The sequence below is a fragment of the Cucurbita pepo genome, chromosome LG03 (assembly GCF_002806865.2).
Source record: "Cucurbita pepo subsp. pepo cultivar mu-cu-16 chromosome LG03, ASM280686v2, whole genome shotgun sequence".
Classification (NCBI taxonomy): Eukaryota; Viridiplantae; Streptophyta; class Magnoliopsida; order Cucurbitales; family Cucurbitaceae; genus Cucurbita; species Cucurbita pepo.
In genome coordinates this window covers 4,972,830-4,990,650 of record NC_036640.1, presented here as the reverse complement: position 1 = coordinate 4,990,650, position 17,821 = coordinate 4,972,830, and the positions used below count along the sequence as shown (strand labels likewise).

General features: G+C 32.4%; 4 protein-coding genes across 5 annotated transcripts; all 4 read left to right on the top strand.

Moving 5' to 3' along the window:
- The first annotated feature begins 4,066 nt into the window (after positions 1 to 4,066).
- On the top strand, positions 4,067 to 5,282 carry LOC111791859 (universal stress protein A-like protein). Its single transcript, XM_023673357.1, has 4 exons — positions 4,067 to 4,381; positions 4,449 to 4,558; positions 4,676 to 4,794; positions 4,989 to 5,282. The coding sequence occupies exons 1-4, from the start codon at positions 4,192 to 4,194 to the stop codon at positions 5,062 to 5,064; spliced, it is 495 nt and encodes a 164-aa protein (XP_023529125.1). The 5' UTR covers positions 4,067 to 4,191; the 3' UTR covers positions 5,065 to 5,282.
- A 284-nt stretch (positions 5,283 to 5,566) lies between these two features.
- On the top strand, positions 5,567 to 7,334 carry LOC111791857 (GTP-binding protein SAR1A-like). Its single transcript, XM_023673356.1, has 3 exons — positions 5,567 to 5,990; positions 6,136 to 6,267; positions 6,761 to 7,334. Exons 1-3 carry the CDS (start codon positions 5,862 to 5,864, stop codon positions 7,079 to 7,081), a joined length of 582 nt encoding a protein of 193 aa, XP_023529124.1. The 5' UTR covers positions 5,567 to 5,861; the 3' UTR covers positions 7,082 to 7,334.
- On the top strand, positions 7,296 to 9,212 carry LOC111791856 (probable beta-D-xylosidase 2). 2 transcript variants are annotated; one of them, XM_023673355.1, is made up of 4 exons: positions 7,296 to 7,366; positions 7,452 to 8,119; positions 8,242 to 8,463; positions 8,547 to 9,212. In XM_023673355.1, exons 3-4 carry the CDS (start codon positions 8,313 to 8,315, stop codon positions 9,035 to 9,037), a joined length of 642 nt encoding a protein of 213 aa, XP_023529123.1. In that variant the 5' UTR covers positions 7,296 to 7,366; positions 7,452 to 8,119; positions 8,242 to 8,312; the 3' UTR covers positions 9,038 to 9,212. The 2 variants fall into 2 exon arrangements, with proteins under 2 accessions (XP_023529123.1, XP_023529122.1); XM_023673354.1 differs by lacking the exon at positions 7,296 to 7,366 and having other exon boundaries at positions 7,485 to 8,463.
- A 3,392-nt stretch (positions 9,213 to 12,604) lies between these two features.
- On the top strand, positions 12,605 to 14,308 carry LOC111791854 (myb-related protein 308-like). Its single transcript, XM_023673352.1, has 2 exons — positions 12,605 to 12,984; positions 13,628 to 14,308. The coding sequence occupies exons 1-2, from the start codon at positions 12,722 to 12,724 to the stop codon at positions 14,304 to 14,306; spliced, it is 942 nt and encodes a 313-aa protein (XP_023529120.1). The 5' UTR covers positions 12,605 to 12,721; the 3' UTR covers positions 14,307 to 14,308.
- Positions 14,309 to 17,821: the final 3,513 nt, after the last annotated feature.

Sequence of the window (17,821 nt, the reverse complement as noted above, 5' to 3'; positions counted from 1 at the left end):
TTTTTTTTTTTTTTTTTAATATATTAATATAATTGACATCAATGAAAAGATTGAAATTAAAATATTTGTAATGAATTAAAAAATAGTTATAAATGATTAATTAATTAACTAAATAATTTAACATTCTTATCAATAAATAAAAGATACAAATTATTTTTTAAGTTTTGACCTAACTAACCAAAATCCAATAGGGAACCACCTAAAAGAACCTATCCCCACCAAAACATTTTTTAATTTCATATTCACAAAAAATAAAATAAAATAAAATAAACATTTAATTTCGCCACGTCATTAAACGTGAACATAATGAGTATGAAAAATAATTAATTAAAATACGCATGCAAATATATCAGACATAAGATAAGAGAAGAGATTGAGTTAATATAATATTGCTTCACATGGCCGATTTAATAAATAAAAGGAATAGTAGGGATAAAATCGTCTTTTGATTTCTTGTTTTGCTGGAAAGGGATCAGGAGCCTGCGATTTTAAAATCAACGGTCTAGATGAATTTAAAGCGGAAATTCAAATTTGTGGGCCGGCTAATGGGAGCCCATTTTCACCGGCCCGTTTCGAACGACCGGGAGGAGGACGGTGGCCGGTTTATTTTTATAAATTATAAAAATAAATAGATAAGGATTTTTAAAATTATTAAAAATAAGAAATCGTGAGAATATTAAAGAATTAGGTAAAGAAAAAAGTATGCTAATTATCTTGAATTAAAATGTAAGCTAATTAAAGAAGATAGAAGGAAGAAAATGGATTAATAATTTAATAAAGTAAATATTTTATAAGGTGGGTTGGTCTAACTCAGTGTCCGATTTGGTTTGGTTGGGTGCACCGAACTGTTGTTGCCGGCCCAGCAGGCCAACTCGTTGGTTCACTTTTTAATTTTTATTTTTAAAATTATTTATTATTTTCTCAACTAATTTACTACCATTTGTCTTTGGCGTTACCACCAATAACGTAACTTCTTATTATTTAAATTGGGTACCATAATAATTAAAATGGTACTATTTTACCGGAAAACTAAATACTATAAATATTATTATAATAATCATAAAACCAACTTAAGTTAATAACGAATAAGAGAAAAGTTCTTTTATGAGTAAAAAAGAAATTTAGACGGTTAAAATGGTAATATTTTGTGAACTTTAAGGTTATTATACATTTAGGATTAAAATAAATACAATAAAAAATAAAATAAATAAAAATGGTAATTAAGCCCAAAGTGGAAACCCACAAATCTATGGCCTTTCACTTTCACTTGAATGCTTCTCCTACCTATAAATCAAAATCTTGGACCCCATTCTATTATTGGACCCTTGTTTTCATTTTATTTTTTTACTTACAAATTCATATTTATTCTATTTACTTTTTAGTATTTAATTAGCGTTCAATTTTTTTTTATTTTCTTTTTAAATTTGGTACAAAACTACCTCATTAAATTAATAAAAATACCATTAAACTTTTGTATTTTATCTAAAAATATTCGGGACACTTTCAAAAGTTTCATTAATATTATTAAATTTTAAAAAAAAAAATCTAAAAAGATATTTAGAATTAGTTTTGAAGGTAAATTATTAATACTTTATTTGAAAATTACTCTGGAACTTTTAATAGTATTTCAAGCATAACATTTAATTTTAAAAAGTTTCATAATACACTTCAATAAGAAGTTTAAAAATACTCTTATAAAATACTTATGAACATTTAAAAGGAACATTAACGCTCTCTGCCTTTATAAAAAAATTATTAATGTCAATAAATCAATCAATGGATATGACACCTAACACATTATCTTCAAACTTTTTAATATTATTTTTAAAATTTTATAAGTATTTTTGAAAGGTTGTAATAATAATAAAGGCATTTTTGAACTTGTTCGTGTTTTTTTTTTTTTTTTTATTTTGTTAATTTTTTAATTTAAAAATATTAATGAAACGTTTGAAAACTTCAACCAAAAAATTTTTGTTTAAAATACTTTTAAAAGTTAGATGGGTATTTTTTTTAAATCATGAAAGTTTTCAAATATTCAATTATTTTTTATATAAAAAAAAAAAATCTAAATGTCTACTTGTGTTTTTGTTTCATTAATTATATTTGGTGTTTGAAACTTAGATATTTTCTATAATATAGATATTATAAAAACAAAAGAAAACAAAATCATTGTGAAATAGAATATCAGATATTTATTTCACAATTGATTCAAAATATCATCAAACCAGTTTTCTTTTTATTTTTTTTTTAAATATTACAATTAAAGACTACAATATATTTGGATATTTTCCACTTTGGCTGCTTAATTTTTTTTTTTTTCTTTTTGAATTTTAATTTTGATGTAAACAAATACCAAAAAGTCATGAAAGTTCAGAGCCAAATTGGATTTTTAACTAAGGAAAATTATACAAAAAAGAGACAAATTAAACCTCAATTATTGTTCGAGTAAAATAATATCAAACATTAATTTTTAAATTTATTTAAATATGGAAAAAGAAATATTATTTAACTTTTAAAAAGTCTAACTTTTTCGTCTAAAAACATTTAAATGATTCATTAACTTAAAAAAAAAAAAAAAAAAAAAGCAACTATTATAGTTTAAAAATATCTATTTTAATCATTAACATCACAAAAAGCATATTTCAATTATTGAAAGGTTAAACAATTGTGATTATAAGTAATAATTTTTAAAACAAAATATAAATATATTTAAAAAGAAATTGTATCTAAAATTTAATTTTACAATATTCAATAAAAGAAAATGAAAATTTCATCTTTATCTCTAGAAATAATATCTCCTCACTGCTGTCCCCATCAAAACATCATCCAATTTGCACTTTTTAGTCCCTCATTTTGCTCCATTTTACGATATGTGCACCCATCAATTGAATTGAAAGGTAACTATTTGATTACGAGGTTTTTGATCTAATAATAATATAAATGGTAGCTTCTTCCGACCTAGTTTGATTCAAAAGGAAGATCAGGATCTTTTTTTTTTCACAATAAGCAAACGACTCTTTATCAGAGTTGCAAGGGTTTCAAACCATAACTATAACATGTTGTACTAAATGCTGAGTTCTATTGGTTGAATAAAGTGGCTGTTGTTCTGTCTCTAATTAAATAATGTTCCTATTAAAATATGATATTTAGAGAATATATCTTAATAATTAGTTATGGATTATATCTTAAATATTCGTTAATATTTTTATTTTATTGTTGAGTTATTAGTACTATATTTTATCCTATGATTTGATTAGCAATATATTTTATGTCATTTACAAGATTTAGTTAGTTAATATCTTTTCTTAGCCGTAATCCGTTAATATATATATATATATATATATATATATATATATATATTTTGGAATTGTTAGTAGTATATTTTATGTATAATTTTATTAGCAGTATATTTTAGTTAATATTTTTTCTTTATTTTATCTTGTTTACAAGATTTAATTAGTTATATATTCTCATTATTAGATATTATTTATAGTTTGTATCATATTTAAACGCTCTAAACATTAATAAAATCATCCTCTCGATCTCACCTTTGTTTCTCATGATTAACAGTTCTTAAGGTAAATAAATCTCTAACTTCTAGAGTTCACTGCTTTGACTCTAATTATTCTAATTTTTTCTCGAACATTTAGTATTTTATTTTAATTCACATAAAAATTTATTTATAGATCATAGCTTTATTTTATTTTATTTTATTTTATTTTATTTTATTCTTCGGACAACTTGGAGTTGTAGGACATGGTATTTGAATAAAAAGAAAGTAATTAAAAGCTATTTGAATGAGATGTGATGTGTGACATATTTCATAATATAACTTTAATAATTATTGTTTTTGGCTTGTTTCTTTTAATATCAGCATTAAACTGATTTTTTTAAATTATTTAATTATTTAATTAATTAAAATTTTATTAAAAAAATATCAAGGGGCTTTTGTGCTCGGATAAGCTGTTACGTTAAAATCACAGAAATAGAAACGGATAGATTTAAATTCGTCGCTCAATGGATTCAATAAAATTATGCATTTCGCCCTAAACAAAAATGGGTTCCGCTGTCTCATCCAGAACCTGAGGCCAATACACTTCTCCACGCCATATATATACACACACATTACGGGCGCTATTATCATCTCAATAATTTACATTAACTCAACCAAATCCGGTGAAGAAGGCGATTATGGAAGCCGCGAAATCGTTGAAGGTGAACGGACAGAGGATCGTGGTTGCTGTAGACGAGAGTGAAGAGAGTATGTTCGCCTTGCAATGGTGTCTCTCAAATCTCACTTCTCCAGATACCAAAAACACTCTGATTCTCCTCTACGTCAAGCCGTCTCCGGCCATTTCCATTTCCTCCTTCGATGCGCCGGGTAAAAATTTTCGATTCAGGCATCTGATTTCGTGAATTTGAATTTTGACGGTTTGTTTGTACTTTAGGCTATGTGTTTTCGAGCGATGTGATTTCGGCGATGGAAAAGCACGGCAAGGATCTGGTTAGTGCGGTGATGAAGAGAGCCGAAGCAGTATATGCGAAGTTTAATACGAATGTAATGGATCGACTATCTCTGATTTCTAATCTCTGATCTGTGATCTGTTTAGTTTGATTGTTTTTGTATGTGTTGATTTTCTGAGTGGCATTTTGTCGAACACCTGTTGTGTTGCAGGTAAATTTGGAGAGAGTAGTAGGGAGGGGAGATGCGAAGAACGTGATATGTCGTACTGTGGAGAAGCTTGAAGCCGATACCTTGGTTATGGGATGCCATGGTTATGGTTTCTTCCAGAGGTCCGTTCAAATTTTTGGCTATCTCATTTCTTTATGTTCATTTTGAAATTACTCTCAAGAGCAAAACGTTTCTTAATTAATATATGTGTGAACAATTTTTTTATACTAATTCCGTCACGCCAATATTAAACAGATCATAAGCAACAAAATATTAGGTAGGATGGATACTCACTTATGTTAATTTGTGTTTGCAGGGCACTGCTTGGGAGCGTGAGTGATTACTGTGCCAAATATGCGAAATGTCCCGTTGTTATTGTCAAGCAACCTTAGAATTCCATGCAAAGAAATTAAAGCTCTTAATTCTGATGCAATATAGCTTAATCAAAGTTCTAAGGAAAATGAAGGAGAGCTTCAATTTATTTTTGAGAACATTTGAAATTAGACTAATTTAAGTTAATCGGAATGAAGTATAATTCTATCTAGTTCAAAGTAATTTTTGTTTGGTTACATTCAAGTTGATAAAAGAACCATCAATTTAGACATTAAAATGTTGTCCCATCATTGATTATTACTCCATTAAAGTCTACTACGACTCGATTTAAATTGGATCTATTTTAATTTAAATCCCTTTCCATATATGATATATATTAGAAATATAATTATATTTTACATTTTTTTTTGAAGTCATAAATAGAAATTTGTGAGATATTAAAGTTGGGAATAGAAATTGCAATGATTTACCTATAAGATTAATATTATATTCATAATTCAATTATTTAAATCATAGAGGAACGTTCAAATACTCCCTTGATATTTAAATAAATAAATAAAAGAAAATTGGAGAACTATAAAATTAAAAATTTAGGTAAATTGGGAAGAAACAGGAAATGCACGCGAAATTCACAAACGAGAGCTGTCTGATTTTACATTACAGTTTACACCCAACAAAAAAAGAAAAAAAAAAGTGTATTTCGATCCCTTTCGTATTCTCATCTTCTTCTCCGTTCAAACTCCAAATTCTCTCCTCGGATCGAAGCCCACAACCTTCCAGATTCCTCAATCTTCCCTCATCGGCGACCTAGATCCCCTTCAATTTCCCTCCGATCTGCTTCCGTTCGACTCCACCAATGTTCCTCATTGACTGGTTCTACGGCGTCTTGGCCTCCCTCGGTCTTTGGCAGAAGGAGGCCAAAATCCTGTTCCTTGGCCTCGACAATGCCGGAAAAACCACCCTGCTTCATATGTTGAAAGACGAGGTTTGATTTCTTCGATTTCAGTTTCGCGATTTGGGGGAAACTCTGTGTTTTATTTGTTAAACGTGAGGGATTTTGGATTTGGCTGAGGAAATGAAATAGTTAGAGATTTTGATTTGTTTTTCTTTTTCTGGTTTTCTTGTTCTAGAGGTTAGTTCAGCACCAGCCTACACAGTACCCGACGTCCGAGGAGTTGAGTATTGGAAAAATCAAATTCAAGGCCTTTGATTTAGGTGGACATCAAATCGCTCGTAGAGTCTGGAAGGATTATTATGCTAAGGTAACAAAACTCAGTTCTTCTGAAATTCGAGCTTATTGTATTTCCATTTTCAGTTGTTTACTTTGCTTTTGTGGTGACTTTCTTGGGCATTTGGTTCTGTTGAGGAGCACTTTCATATCAAATGAAGAACTATCGTTTAATTCCCAGCTGATAGTTAGTTTGGTAGCCTTTGATTTCCATGAGTTTAGGTATTTGACATGTCCAAGATGAAAGAAGAATGACATTAGTTCCTTCTTGAGCTGCATAATACACGTTCAGTTGTTTATCTTACTTCTTGATGTGTGATACTCAACTTATCAGTAATTTGTATCAGTCTCTTGTTATCAACAATTTGCTCACCTGCTCTTAGCATTTAAAGATCACATTTATAATAGTAATTGCTTTGCAGGGGAGTGATCTTCCCTATAGTTTAGTGATATACCGAGCCCTGCTTCTGAATCTTTGAAACACTGTGATTTTCCCCAATTTGAAATGAAAAATGATATTATCACAGGTAGATGCTGTTGTGTACCTGGTGGACGCCTTTGACAAAGACAGATTTGCAGAATCAAAAAAGGAGCTCGATGCTCTTCTCTCTGATGAGTCTCTTGCTAACGTGCCATTCCTGATATTGGGCAACAAGATTGACATTCCATACGCTGCATCAGAGGAAGAATTGCGGTACCATCTCGGATTGACGAGCTTCACCACAGGGAAGGGAAAGGTAAATCTGGCTGATTCGGATGTTCGAGCATTAGAGGTATTCATGTGCAGTATTGTTCGGAAGATGGGTTATGGTGATGGCTTCAAGTGGATGTCTCAATATATCAAGTAGTAGGTGAGATTGACAATGGTATGTGATACAGTTTCGTGAATTGATGAAATCCCACTGTCCGAAGCCCCTCCGAGTCGTTAATGTGGCGATTGGAGTTTGATATTGAGTGTGTGTTAGAGGGAGGGAGGGGGTTTGAGTTGAACTTTTCTTTTTTGTTTTGCTTTCAGATGATGTGTGGATGGAGGGAGGAGGTATACTCATGGCTTATTATGTAAAATTCAGTTCCTACCTCAAAAGTTTATTGTTCTTGACATTTTCATCTCTTGTTCTTGTTCATCTGACTCGGTTAGGATCTGCTTTCCTTCTAATTCTTGTTTATCAGCACCAGTTCTAAGTGGAAGGTCTGATAAAGTAAAAACTTGGACTACAGGAGGGGCATACATGAAAATTAAATTAGAAGCTTTTAGGCGCAGACACCAGTTCTAACCGCCGCCCCACATCCCTTCTTAAGCGCCATTCTCGCACCCTTGGTCATGCAACACCTCCTTGCTCACATTATGCAAGTTACATACATATGCGAGGGAGAGAAAGATCGAGAGAAACAGAGAGATAGGATGCTTACCAACGTATCTGACGATGCCAGTTCCCTTCTCTTCCGGAGACAGGTTCGATCGCCGTTGGTAGCGGGATCGAGCGAAGGTGTCGTCGAAAACGGATCCATGAGGGAGAGATTTGTTAAGGAGTCTGATTAAGAAGACGAGATCCACATGTTGGACATTCAGGTCGGGTGGCCCACACTAGTGCAGAAACTGCAGCCTAGAAGCCCATGGCCCAGATCGAACTCATGCAGTCCAGTTCGCGTGAAGCTCGTTTTGCTTGTCGACCCAAAGTTTGTGCCTCGACTCGAGTAACGACGCGCGTTCCTCAGTGTTGCACGTGTTGGGGGTGTGTCCTGCTCCTAGTCGTGACTCTCGACTCGACTGGCGGCTCAGTGTCGACTCAATTTGGCACCTTAGACGGAAGATATACCTGTTTTATACCACTTCCTAAGTTTCGACCCTCTCGCAACCATTTTTGACCTTATGGAGGCTACTTGAGGTAAGTAAGATTCATTTTTACTCAAAGTAAATATTTTTGGGATAAAATTAGAAGTAATCAATTCCTTTAGCTAGAGTATATGGAATCGTATGTCCTAAAGAATGTGATATGGGCGGGTATAGGTCGAGTTAAACGAATGTTTGAAGGATAGTTGCGCTAATCCTAATCTTCTAACCAAAACCGTCCGTTCTCAATGGCGTCTCGACGGGTAATGTCCGGTGGGCCGATCGACGTGTCGTTTGTGAAGGATCATCCAAAAATTTCTGGTGTTATTTGGGCTGGGTATCCGGGCCAGGCTGGAGGGCTGGCTATTGCTGATGTTTTGTTTGGTCAAACTAATCCAGGTATCTTTTATGGCCCAATATCCAGCCCATTGTATGGCCCAATTGACAGCCCATTATATACTGTTTTTCTTTCATGTTTTTAGGTGGAAAACTTCCCATGACGACAATGGGCCTGAGGCCTGGCCCATCTTATCCAGGAAGAACCTACAGATTCTACAATGGCCCCGTCGTTTACCCATTCGGCCACGCCTTAAGCTACACCACTTTCACTCACGAAATTCTCAACGCACCCACCGCCGGCTACCGGCGGCCCCATAACGCCACCGATTTCTCCGGCGAGGCTATAAGAGTCACGCACACAAAATGCAACAGGCTATCACTTGTGATCCACGTGGCAGTCAGAAATACGGGCCGACATGATGGGCCGTACACGTTGTTGGACAGATTTACGGGCCGACATGAGGCCCAAGCCCAGAAAGAAGTCCAGATTAATATCCACGTGTGTAAATTTCTGAGCGTGGTGGACAGGTTTGGAAATAGAAGAGTTCCAATGGGGGAACATGGAATTCACATTGGTGACGTTAGGCATTCAGTGTCTCTACAGGCTGAGACATTGGGGATTATCAAATCTTGAATGGGAAATGTGACGGATTTGCCCCTCTTGTCAATTTTATAATACCGGATTTGTCCTTCCCGGGATGGGGTTATTGTTGTGTTGGGGGCAAAATTGGGATATTATAAAGTCTAAAATTTATTGCAACAAAGTATTATAAAGCAATGGCTGTTGTTAGCTAAGGTTTGGCGTAAAATCGATGTCGGGACGTCCTCGCCCTCTTTTTCATTTCCTATTTTCTCAAATTTTCAATTTACTTTTGCAATTATTCCTCACGGAGAATGCATCACGATCCGGGGTTTTCCAAATTTAACTTAAATTGTAACAATATTTATCAAACGAGAAAGATCTCTTACCACTTACTCTATTTAATCGGGAATCCTTACCATACGAGGCATGTTCCCACGAAATAAATAAACATTTATTTTTATTGAAAATACCGATAGTGGCATATAATGCAATATAAAACCACCTCAAGTTGATGAATTGATTAAATAAAATCGAGAATCAATCGAAGTTTAGAAATATATTTAATCCTTGGAGGGACAGCAAAGACAGAACATGATGTGGGAGAATCAAAATCTAAGGTGTCTCATTATTTGAGTAAGTTTGAACAAGTGCATATCTTGTTGTTTGGAACAGCCCCCATCAACGTTTAAAATGGCATTTGTAATTGCTTACATCACCTGCAAATTCCCAAATCCCCATGACTTTCCACTCTGCCATTCAAGATAAACGATTATTTAATAACCCTGCTATAATTGTTTATAATCAAACTACCAACTCCAATGCTTGCATCACAAATATTCAGTATTTAATTAAATTTTGTAGTGTTTACCATCAAGGAATAACATCTCCAAGCTCTGAATGTAGGAGACGTTGATTGAATCAGTGATGTTGTTGCGAGTAGTAGTGCGATTGTACCTGTGTATGGTTTGCGAGCATGCTAGGAGGAGCATTGTGGTGTTAGGAATCACGGATCTCCACAATGGTATGATATTGTCCACTTTGAACATAAGCTCTCATGCCTTTGCTTTGAGCTTTTCCAAAAGGCCTCGTACCAATGGAGATAGTATTCCTCACTTATAAACCCAAACCAAAGTGGGACTCACTTCTAATAATCCTTAATATGTAGAAGCGAAAGGAAGGAAGAAAAATAAGATGTGACTATGTTGTGCATAATTCGACTGTAAAATTGATGTGCAAAGGAAGGAAGGAAGAAAAACGAAGAACTATGTCATGTGAGGATCCAAAGGAGTACAAGTACGTTGGACTCTATCATCATGTCATAAGATGATAGAGGAGTATGAGTACGTATACGGGTTTGACTTTTCAAACTAGGACTTGGGCTCATAAACATTGTACTGCCTACTAGCCTGGCCGAGGAGTATGATGATAAGTTTAGCACCAGATTGTTAGAGCAAATAACATAAACAACTGGATCTCAAGTGCAGTTTTATTAATTGTAAGCATGACATTATATAGCCTTTCTAGAAAGACAGAAACCACAAATAACGTAAATAGTTTAACATAAAAATATCAACAGAAAAATCCCAAGAGTCCCTACGACTCGTTAAAGACTAGAACTATATTTGAAACAGAAGTTGACGAGACCACTAATTTCTAACATATGAGTTCGTACACACGTTTGACATTTCACACTTGGACTTGGGTTGAGCATGACTCTCTCTCTCTCTCTCTCCAGTGCATTCGGGTTGAGTCAAATTAACCTGATCATTCACACACTAAAGCCATACCTAATCCAAATTGGATCACATCCAAAAAAATCAACCTGACCCAATCCAAAATTCTATCCAATTCAACCCAACTTCATAATTCGAGTTTAATGTATACTCCTATTCTAGACTTAGACAAAATGTTCAAACTTGAGAATTATTTTTGAATGACGAGGATGAAGATTACGATTATAAAAGGGGTTAAAAAGACTTTTAGGTAGGGAGGGGGAGTCTAAAACAAGTGGGTTTTCCATTTTTAAATGGTAACCTCTTCTTTTATGTTGTGTTGCACTAAAGTACCTGCTTTGCTGGTAGGCCTACTCAACTTAAAAGGGCTCTTTACCCATCAAAATCATCCCTTCAATATAAAGTTTACATTTTTTTCACACCATTTCCACTACAATTTCCAACATTTTTGCTCCATATTGCTGTTACATATTTTTTCACAAATTTTGCTTCCATGTTCTAAAACGACTGTTTCATCAAATTAACTAATTTTCCAAGCTCTTTTATTAATCATATTTTAAAAATAAAAGAAAAGGCAACAAAATGAAAATAAATATAAATAATANAATAAAATCATTAAAGTGATCTGAGTTGCACATTTGGATCCTACCAACCTTTACATGACTAATTAAAATGAAGCCATTTTGAACTTGGGTCCCTACCAATAATGCTGTTTGATTTTGAGCTTGGGTCCTACCAATAATGCTATACCACTTCATTATAGTAAATTATTTTAATTATTTCTTTTAAATCATCAATATATATATACTCCTTTTTAACTTAATTAAAAACAATTATTTTATCTTACTTAAATAATACAAAGTACACACCAACTTTTTAATCATGTGTTACTCATTGAAGTTTTTTTTTTTTTTTTTTTTTTTTTTTTTTTTTTTTTTTTTTTTTTTTTTTTTNTTTTTTTTTTTTTTTTTTTTTTTTTTTTAACTGTGTTTCAAAAATTAATTTTTTATATAATTCGAACTCGTATCGTGTATATATATATATATATATATATATATTTACAGATTTTAAATTTTAAAGGTAAAATTTTCAATAATACTTGGTAGATCTAGAGGTATGATAATTTTTTTTAAAATAATTATATTTAATGTGATCTTAAAAGGTTTGTTTGGTGTTTTTTTTTAGTAAAAAGAAATATTAAATAATTAAATGATCTCGAAGGGATAAAATTAAACACTTATAAGGTTCAAATACCGATTATATTTTATAATTTTTTTTATATATATTTTAATAAATGGTTAAAATAATTTTTATTATGAATTTTAAATTAAATTTTATTGAACTTAAAAGACAGGTGAGTATGGCTCCAAAACGAACATGTGAGTATACTTCCAATTTTGATTTTTTTTTTTTTTTTTTTAAGGTTGATAATAGGCCGCCTATAAAAAATTAATTTTAAAATGGATTGAAAATAAGATATATTAAAATAATATTTTTATTTTGTTTTGTTTATATTTTTTTACTCAAATACGTACAAGATTTTGCCTGCCAATTGGTACGTTATATTATGAATTTATTATTATTATTATTATTATTATTATTATTTAGTACACACTCATCAACGGCTTATATTCATTGACAGTCCTTTTTCTCCTCAGAAACTGGAATATACTCTTTTATCTGTAGTCGATGAAAAAGACGAGTTTACCCTCCCAACCAAAAAGGCCGAAACGACGTCGGTTTAATCGTTCCATTTTATTAGAATATTAAATTTATTAAATAATTATGTCCCATAACATCCACGTTTCCAAGTTGAACTGCCACGTCACTCCCACTATTTGTCGCATTCACTTCTATATAAATAAGACATAGTATGAGACCGACAGTGTGTAGAGAAAGGGTAGTGATAAAATTAGCAACTTGTTTGAAGTTGAGTGGGTGAAAAGAGAGTAGCCGGTTAATTAAGCGATGTCGTTTTGAATCTAGAGGGCAGGCGGCGAGAATGGGGAGGAGGCCGTGCTGTGAGAAAGTTGGCCTGAAAAAAGGGCGGTGGACGACGGAGGAAGATGATCGGTTGAAAAAGTACATTCTTGCAAATGGTGAAGGCTCCTGGAGATCCCTCCCCAAAAATGCAGGACTTCTCCGATGTGGGAAGAGTTGTCGACTAAGATGGATCAATTATTTACGGTCCGATTTGAAGCGAGGGAACATCACATCTCAAGAAGAAGATGTCATTATTAAGCTACATGCTTCCCTTGGAAACAGGTGAATTAATTTTCTTAACATTATTATTATTATTATTATTATTATTATTATTATTATTATTATTATTATTATAACTAAAAATGCTTCCTTTTTTTTTTCTATTTTTATTTTGGAAAAGAAAAAAAAAAGTTTCAATTTTTATCATTAGGGATTTAGTAATAATAATAATAATAATAAATAAATAAAATAAATAAATAAATAAAATACACCATTGGTTATGTATCACGTGTTTCACTTTCCCCTTTTTGTAACGCTCCTCTACAGTTCACTGTCTTGTACAGTTCAATCACGAATTTTCTTTCTTTTTTCGTCTATTTTTTTTATAATAAATAATATTTTACTCAAAATTGTCCTTTTACTCCCGTGGCTCAGGAAATCGTAATAATTCAATTTTTTTTTATAAATAATTGACACTAAAAAATAATTTTTTCATAATTTTATTTAAATTGTTTAAACTTTAATGACTAGACATGTTACATTATATTTGGTCAAACCATGGCAGTTTATTATTATCTTTTATATGTGGTTGAAATTACAGGAAAAAAAGGAGGAGTCATCACTTTATTTTAATATAGAAAATGGACAGACAGGAAAAAGAAGCCAAATCTGGTCGTTTTTTTAATTATTTTTTTCTTGTTTCTAGATGGTCTTTGATTGCGAGCCATTTGCCTGGAAGAACAGACAACGAGATTAAAAATTATTGGAATTCACATTTAAGTCGTCAAATTAAAACATTTCGTGGACGGAACGATGATGTCCCGGTAATTGTGGATGAAGCTAAACTCAGCCTCCTGCAACGGAGGAAGGGCGGCCGTGGGAGGCGGAGCAAGGCGGAGGTGGAGGCAGAGGTAGCGAGGGAGATTCTTCCGATGCCGGATCTGGAGAGAGAAAGTTCCGTTTGTGGGGGTGTGGATGACATCACGGAGGAGAGGGAAAGTCGAAACGAGGAAACTGTTGACGACGCGGGAGAAGGACGACATGACGTTGGTGGTGGTTCTGTGTCGTTGGATTTTAATGATGATGTTTTGGAGGAGGACGACATGTCGTTGGACTTGAGTGAATTGATAACTAACGTGGAGGTGGAATGGAACGACGATACAGCTGGCACGTGTGAAAGCAATACCGCCACTGTTGCTGTCGTTGACGCCGGTACGGCGGAGATGGAGCTTGGCGGTGAGTGTAGTTCGGTTAGTTCTTCGTTCAGTCTCGACAGTCCATGGAACTGGGAAAGCTTCGCCGGCGGCCATGAATGGGACGCCGTCGAGTTTGACGCCGGAGACGCTGCCGAACCCGACGCCGTGATTTCTTGGCTTTTGTCTTAATTTAAAAAAAAAAAAATAAAAAAATAAAATCAACGGCGGTGTTGTTTTGTTTAGAGTGTTTGTAATTACAGCAATTGAGAGAATCTGTCAGATACTGAGACTTTTCTTTGTCTTTCCCGTTTTAGCCTTCTGTCTCTCTGTAGAAAAATTTGTATGGAATAAATTATTACTTAAAAGCAATTTCCACGGTTCTTGGAAAAATATTTATAAAAAAATAATAATAATAAAGAAAAATAATTTTTATAAAATTTCTAATTACTTTTAGATTATTGAAATATTTCCATTCCAAATATTTTAAATTATATTTAAAACTATTTTCAAATAATAATTTTAAAAAATAAGTGCGTGTGACGGAATGTAGCTAAACCAAATCAAGAGTTCTAACTGAGTCAGACAAAACTTTTTTGCTCAAGTTCTTGCAATTGAACATACTTCACGATTTGGTTCTTCGAATGCTAGCCATGGAGGGGAATGCCATCAATTAGGGCATTATTAGTCACTAACCACTCGCTAGCCGGCCGCTCGGGCTCCAAATTTCAAATTTGTTATTTTAACCATCTCCTCTACTCCACTTAAGATAGAGAAAGATACATCTAAGCTTTGCAAGATTACAACTATTTTACTTTATTTTATCAGGAACAATATATTAATAAGAAGTTTTACGATTTGAAATATTTGATATATAGATTGTGCATTAGTATATATCGACCACTTTGGAATTAGAAAATGTAAGCACATACAACATATATGAACATAAGCCCGAAAGCAAATATTAACCATCCTAGGTCCCACTACATACAACCTATATACATGAACATGAACTTGGACCCACTAACCCATATACAAAATAAAGTAACATATATGCATACGGTCCAATAATATATGAGAAATTAATGTTTGAATGATATGGTGCAACGTAACATATAATAATGCATATTCATAACACGTAACTCACTTGACCTACCACCATATAATCCAATCCTCAAATCCACCTAAGACCTATGATATATTTATGCTCAATTCATACACAAATAAGTCCCGTTGAGATTTTTCTCCCAAATTGGTTGAGCGACAACCTTTTCACATTGCATGTATATCACTTAGGACCTATGATGTATTGTGCGCCAAATGCTACAAATACAAAACTATGACCGATTGTTGTAGGGAAAGCGGAATGAATGTACTCACAATCACAATGAACGGAATTACACAAAGAGACACCAAGATATTTACGTGGTTCAGAGAGAAGAAGTTCCCATACATCCACGGGTAACAAACAATCACTAATAATCAGAGTGTTACAAGTGAATACCTCACTCTTACACTACAAAGACTCTCACCAAAATGTTACTCAAGAAAATACAATGTGACTCATAAAACTCTATCGAATTCTGATATCATCAACCTCCTAGACAAACCCATTATATAGGGACAATTGTTTGAATCATCAAACGTTATGGAATTAAATAAGGATTAATATTAAAATTGTTACAAAATTAATAATATTCTTATTTAATCAATGGTAAATTGTTGAGAGTTAATAACTAAATTAAATAAAAACTCATGACAATTTTTCAACCTGATGTATTTTCACGAGGCTATCACTCTGATTGACTTGAGAAAGTTTAAGGCGGTGAGAATCAACCTTCAAAGAATTGCATCTTTGGCCAAATATTTTAGACGATGGTTTACGAGGATTCTTGCCCGATTAAGTTCAATGATTGTAAGGCTTTTAAAGTAGACAAGAAAGGCTATCTAATCAAAAGTAGAGTTATATCAACATTTTTATAAATAAATTTATATTCATATTTATCATTATCACATTAATTGCTTTATTTATTCTAATTAATAAGCCTAAAATAATTTGTTCAATATGATGATAGGAATATGGTAATTGACAAACAAATATTTAAATTATAACTATGACTTATATATCAAAAACTAGCTTAAATGACGAATAAATATTTAAATTATAATTAAATAATATAATAAATGAAATAGTTATTAACCATCACTAATTCCATAAATTCAATATTAGAGTGCATTTAATTTACGTAGGTCTTAGCTTAACTTTGAAAACTATCCGGCAAACTTCGGTATAATCTCATAGAGTATAGTCTTAAGTCATGAAATATCATAAGTTAGTTTTATGGTTACGAACCCTTACCAATTGAGTTAGGTTCACGATTAATGGTTAGTTAACGAACTCCTAATTGTCCATATATAACTGCTAGCATCACAAACATATAAAATAGAGACATAGCATAGCGACCTAAACATGGATACGTAATCATGAATTTCAGTTCATAGACATTTAGTAAACATACATAATAGCAATCAACTGAGGTCATCTCAGCTCATTCCATACTCAAATCTTTATAATAGGTTTCGTTCAACATGTTTTGTATCATACTAATGGCATGCTCTCGATTTTGGTTAAATCATAGCTCAACAAATCATCTCTTGATAAACGTGCTCTTGCATGCATCAAATCAACTCATTTCATACTCAAATTTCTACATGTTTTTTTTTAATATCATATTATCATGTATACTACGAACATAGTTAAATCCAAGGTTTCAAGATGCTACATACTTGAAAAGCGTGATACTTCTTGCTTGAGTTCAATCTCTTAGGAAGTTCCAAAATTTGCCAAACATCTCAAATATGTTCGGTGAGAAAACTCTATGAATATAAGTGAAAACAATGCAAAAATTAGAGTTTAAATGAAAAAATAAAAAAACACACAAAAAAGGGTAGCGTTGAGTCGGGTGCCGCTAAAAATATTGATTTTCAGTAGATCTAGATTCTTAATGATCCACGATCCGAGATCGTAAGAAATGATTTCAAATCTAGAGATAAAGCGTAGCATAACCAAAATTATTTTTTTTATTATGGTACTAATTTGTTGAAACATCATAAACAAAGTCCTCGACACTTGAATTTTCATGATTATTTTTTTAATCCGATCTTTTTATTACTTAATACTACAATTTATTTTCAAGATTGATTAATAAATTCTTAATAGATTGAAAATTAGGATTCAAGAAAATTAAATTTAAAAAAAAAAAACACTAAAATGATAAAGATATCATGGTTAAGCGTGTTTGACAGGTGTCATCATTAAAAGAACATATCAAACAAAATTACATAAATGACTTTCTTATTTAAAAAAAAAAAAGAAAAAAACATAAGGACAAACCTGTAATTTGTCGTTGGCATGTGTTACACGAGCCGTATTGATAGTATTATGATTTCTTATTGGCCGTCCAATTATTCAGAAATTATTTATGTTTTATATGAGATTCAGTGATGCAATCATAGGCCCAGGGGCATGTGATCTTGTCCTCATTTTTCCTGTTTATTGTTCGGTCTAAATTATTATTATTATTTTCTTTTTTTCTTTTGGAAAAACCACAAATTGAAAGTACTTTTTTTTAATATATATTTTAATTTTCTCGGTTTAAAGTGAACAATTTCATAACATAAGTCTATATAATAGGTATATTTATCGA

Bases quoted from the DNA above. Each gene is read 5' to 3' on its own strand.
- LOC111791859 (XM_023673357.1), top strand. From the start codon at position 4,192: ATGGAAGCCGCGAAATCGTTGAAGGTGAACGGACAGAGGATCGTGGTT. The intron at 4,382-4,448 runs GTAAAAATTTTC...TTTGTACTTTAG, and splicing joins TTCCTCCTTCGATGCGCCGG to GCTATGTGTTTTCGAGCGAT. The intron at 4,559-4,675 runs GTAATGGATCGA...GTTGTGTTGCAG, and splicing joins ATGCGAAGTTTAATACGAAT to GTAAATTTGGAGAGAGTAGT.
- LOC111791857 (XM_023673356.1), top strand. From the start codon at position 5,862: ATGTTCCTCATTGACTGGTTCTACGGCGTCTTGGCCTCCCTCGGTCTT. The intron at 5,991-6,135 runs GTTTGATTTCTT...TTCTTGTTCTAG, and splicing joins TTCATATGTTGAAAGACGAG to AGGTTAGTTCAGCACCAGCC. The intron at 6,268-6,760 runs GTAACAAAACTC...ATATTATCACAG, and splicing joins GGAAGGATTATTATGCTAAG to GTAGATGCTGTTGTGTACCT.
- LOC111791856 (XM_023673355.1), top strand. From the start codon at position 8,313: ATGGCGTCTCGACGGGTAATGTCCGGTGGGCCGATCGACGTGTCGTTT. The intron at 8,464-8,546 runs GTATCTTTTATG...TCATGTTTTTAG, and splicing joins GTTTGGTCAAACTAATCCAG to GTGGAAAACTTCCCATGACG.
- LOC111791854 (XM_023673352.1), top strand. From the start codon at position 12,722: ATGGGGAGGAGGCCGTGCTGTGAGAAAGTTGGCCTGAAAAAAGGGCGG. The intron at 12,985-13,627 runs GTGAATTAATTT...TCTTGTTTCTAG, and splicing joins CATGCTTCCCTTGGAAACAG to ATGGTCTTTGATTGCGAGCC.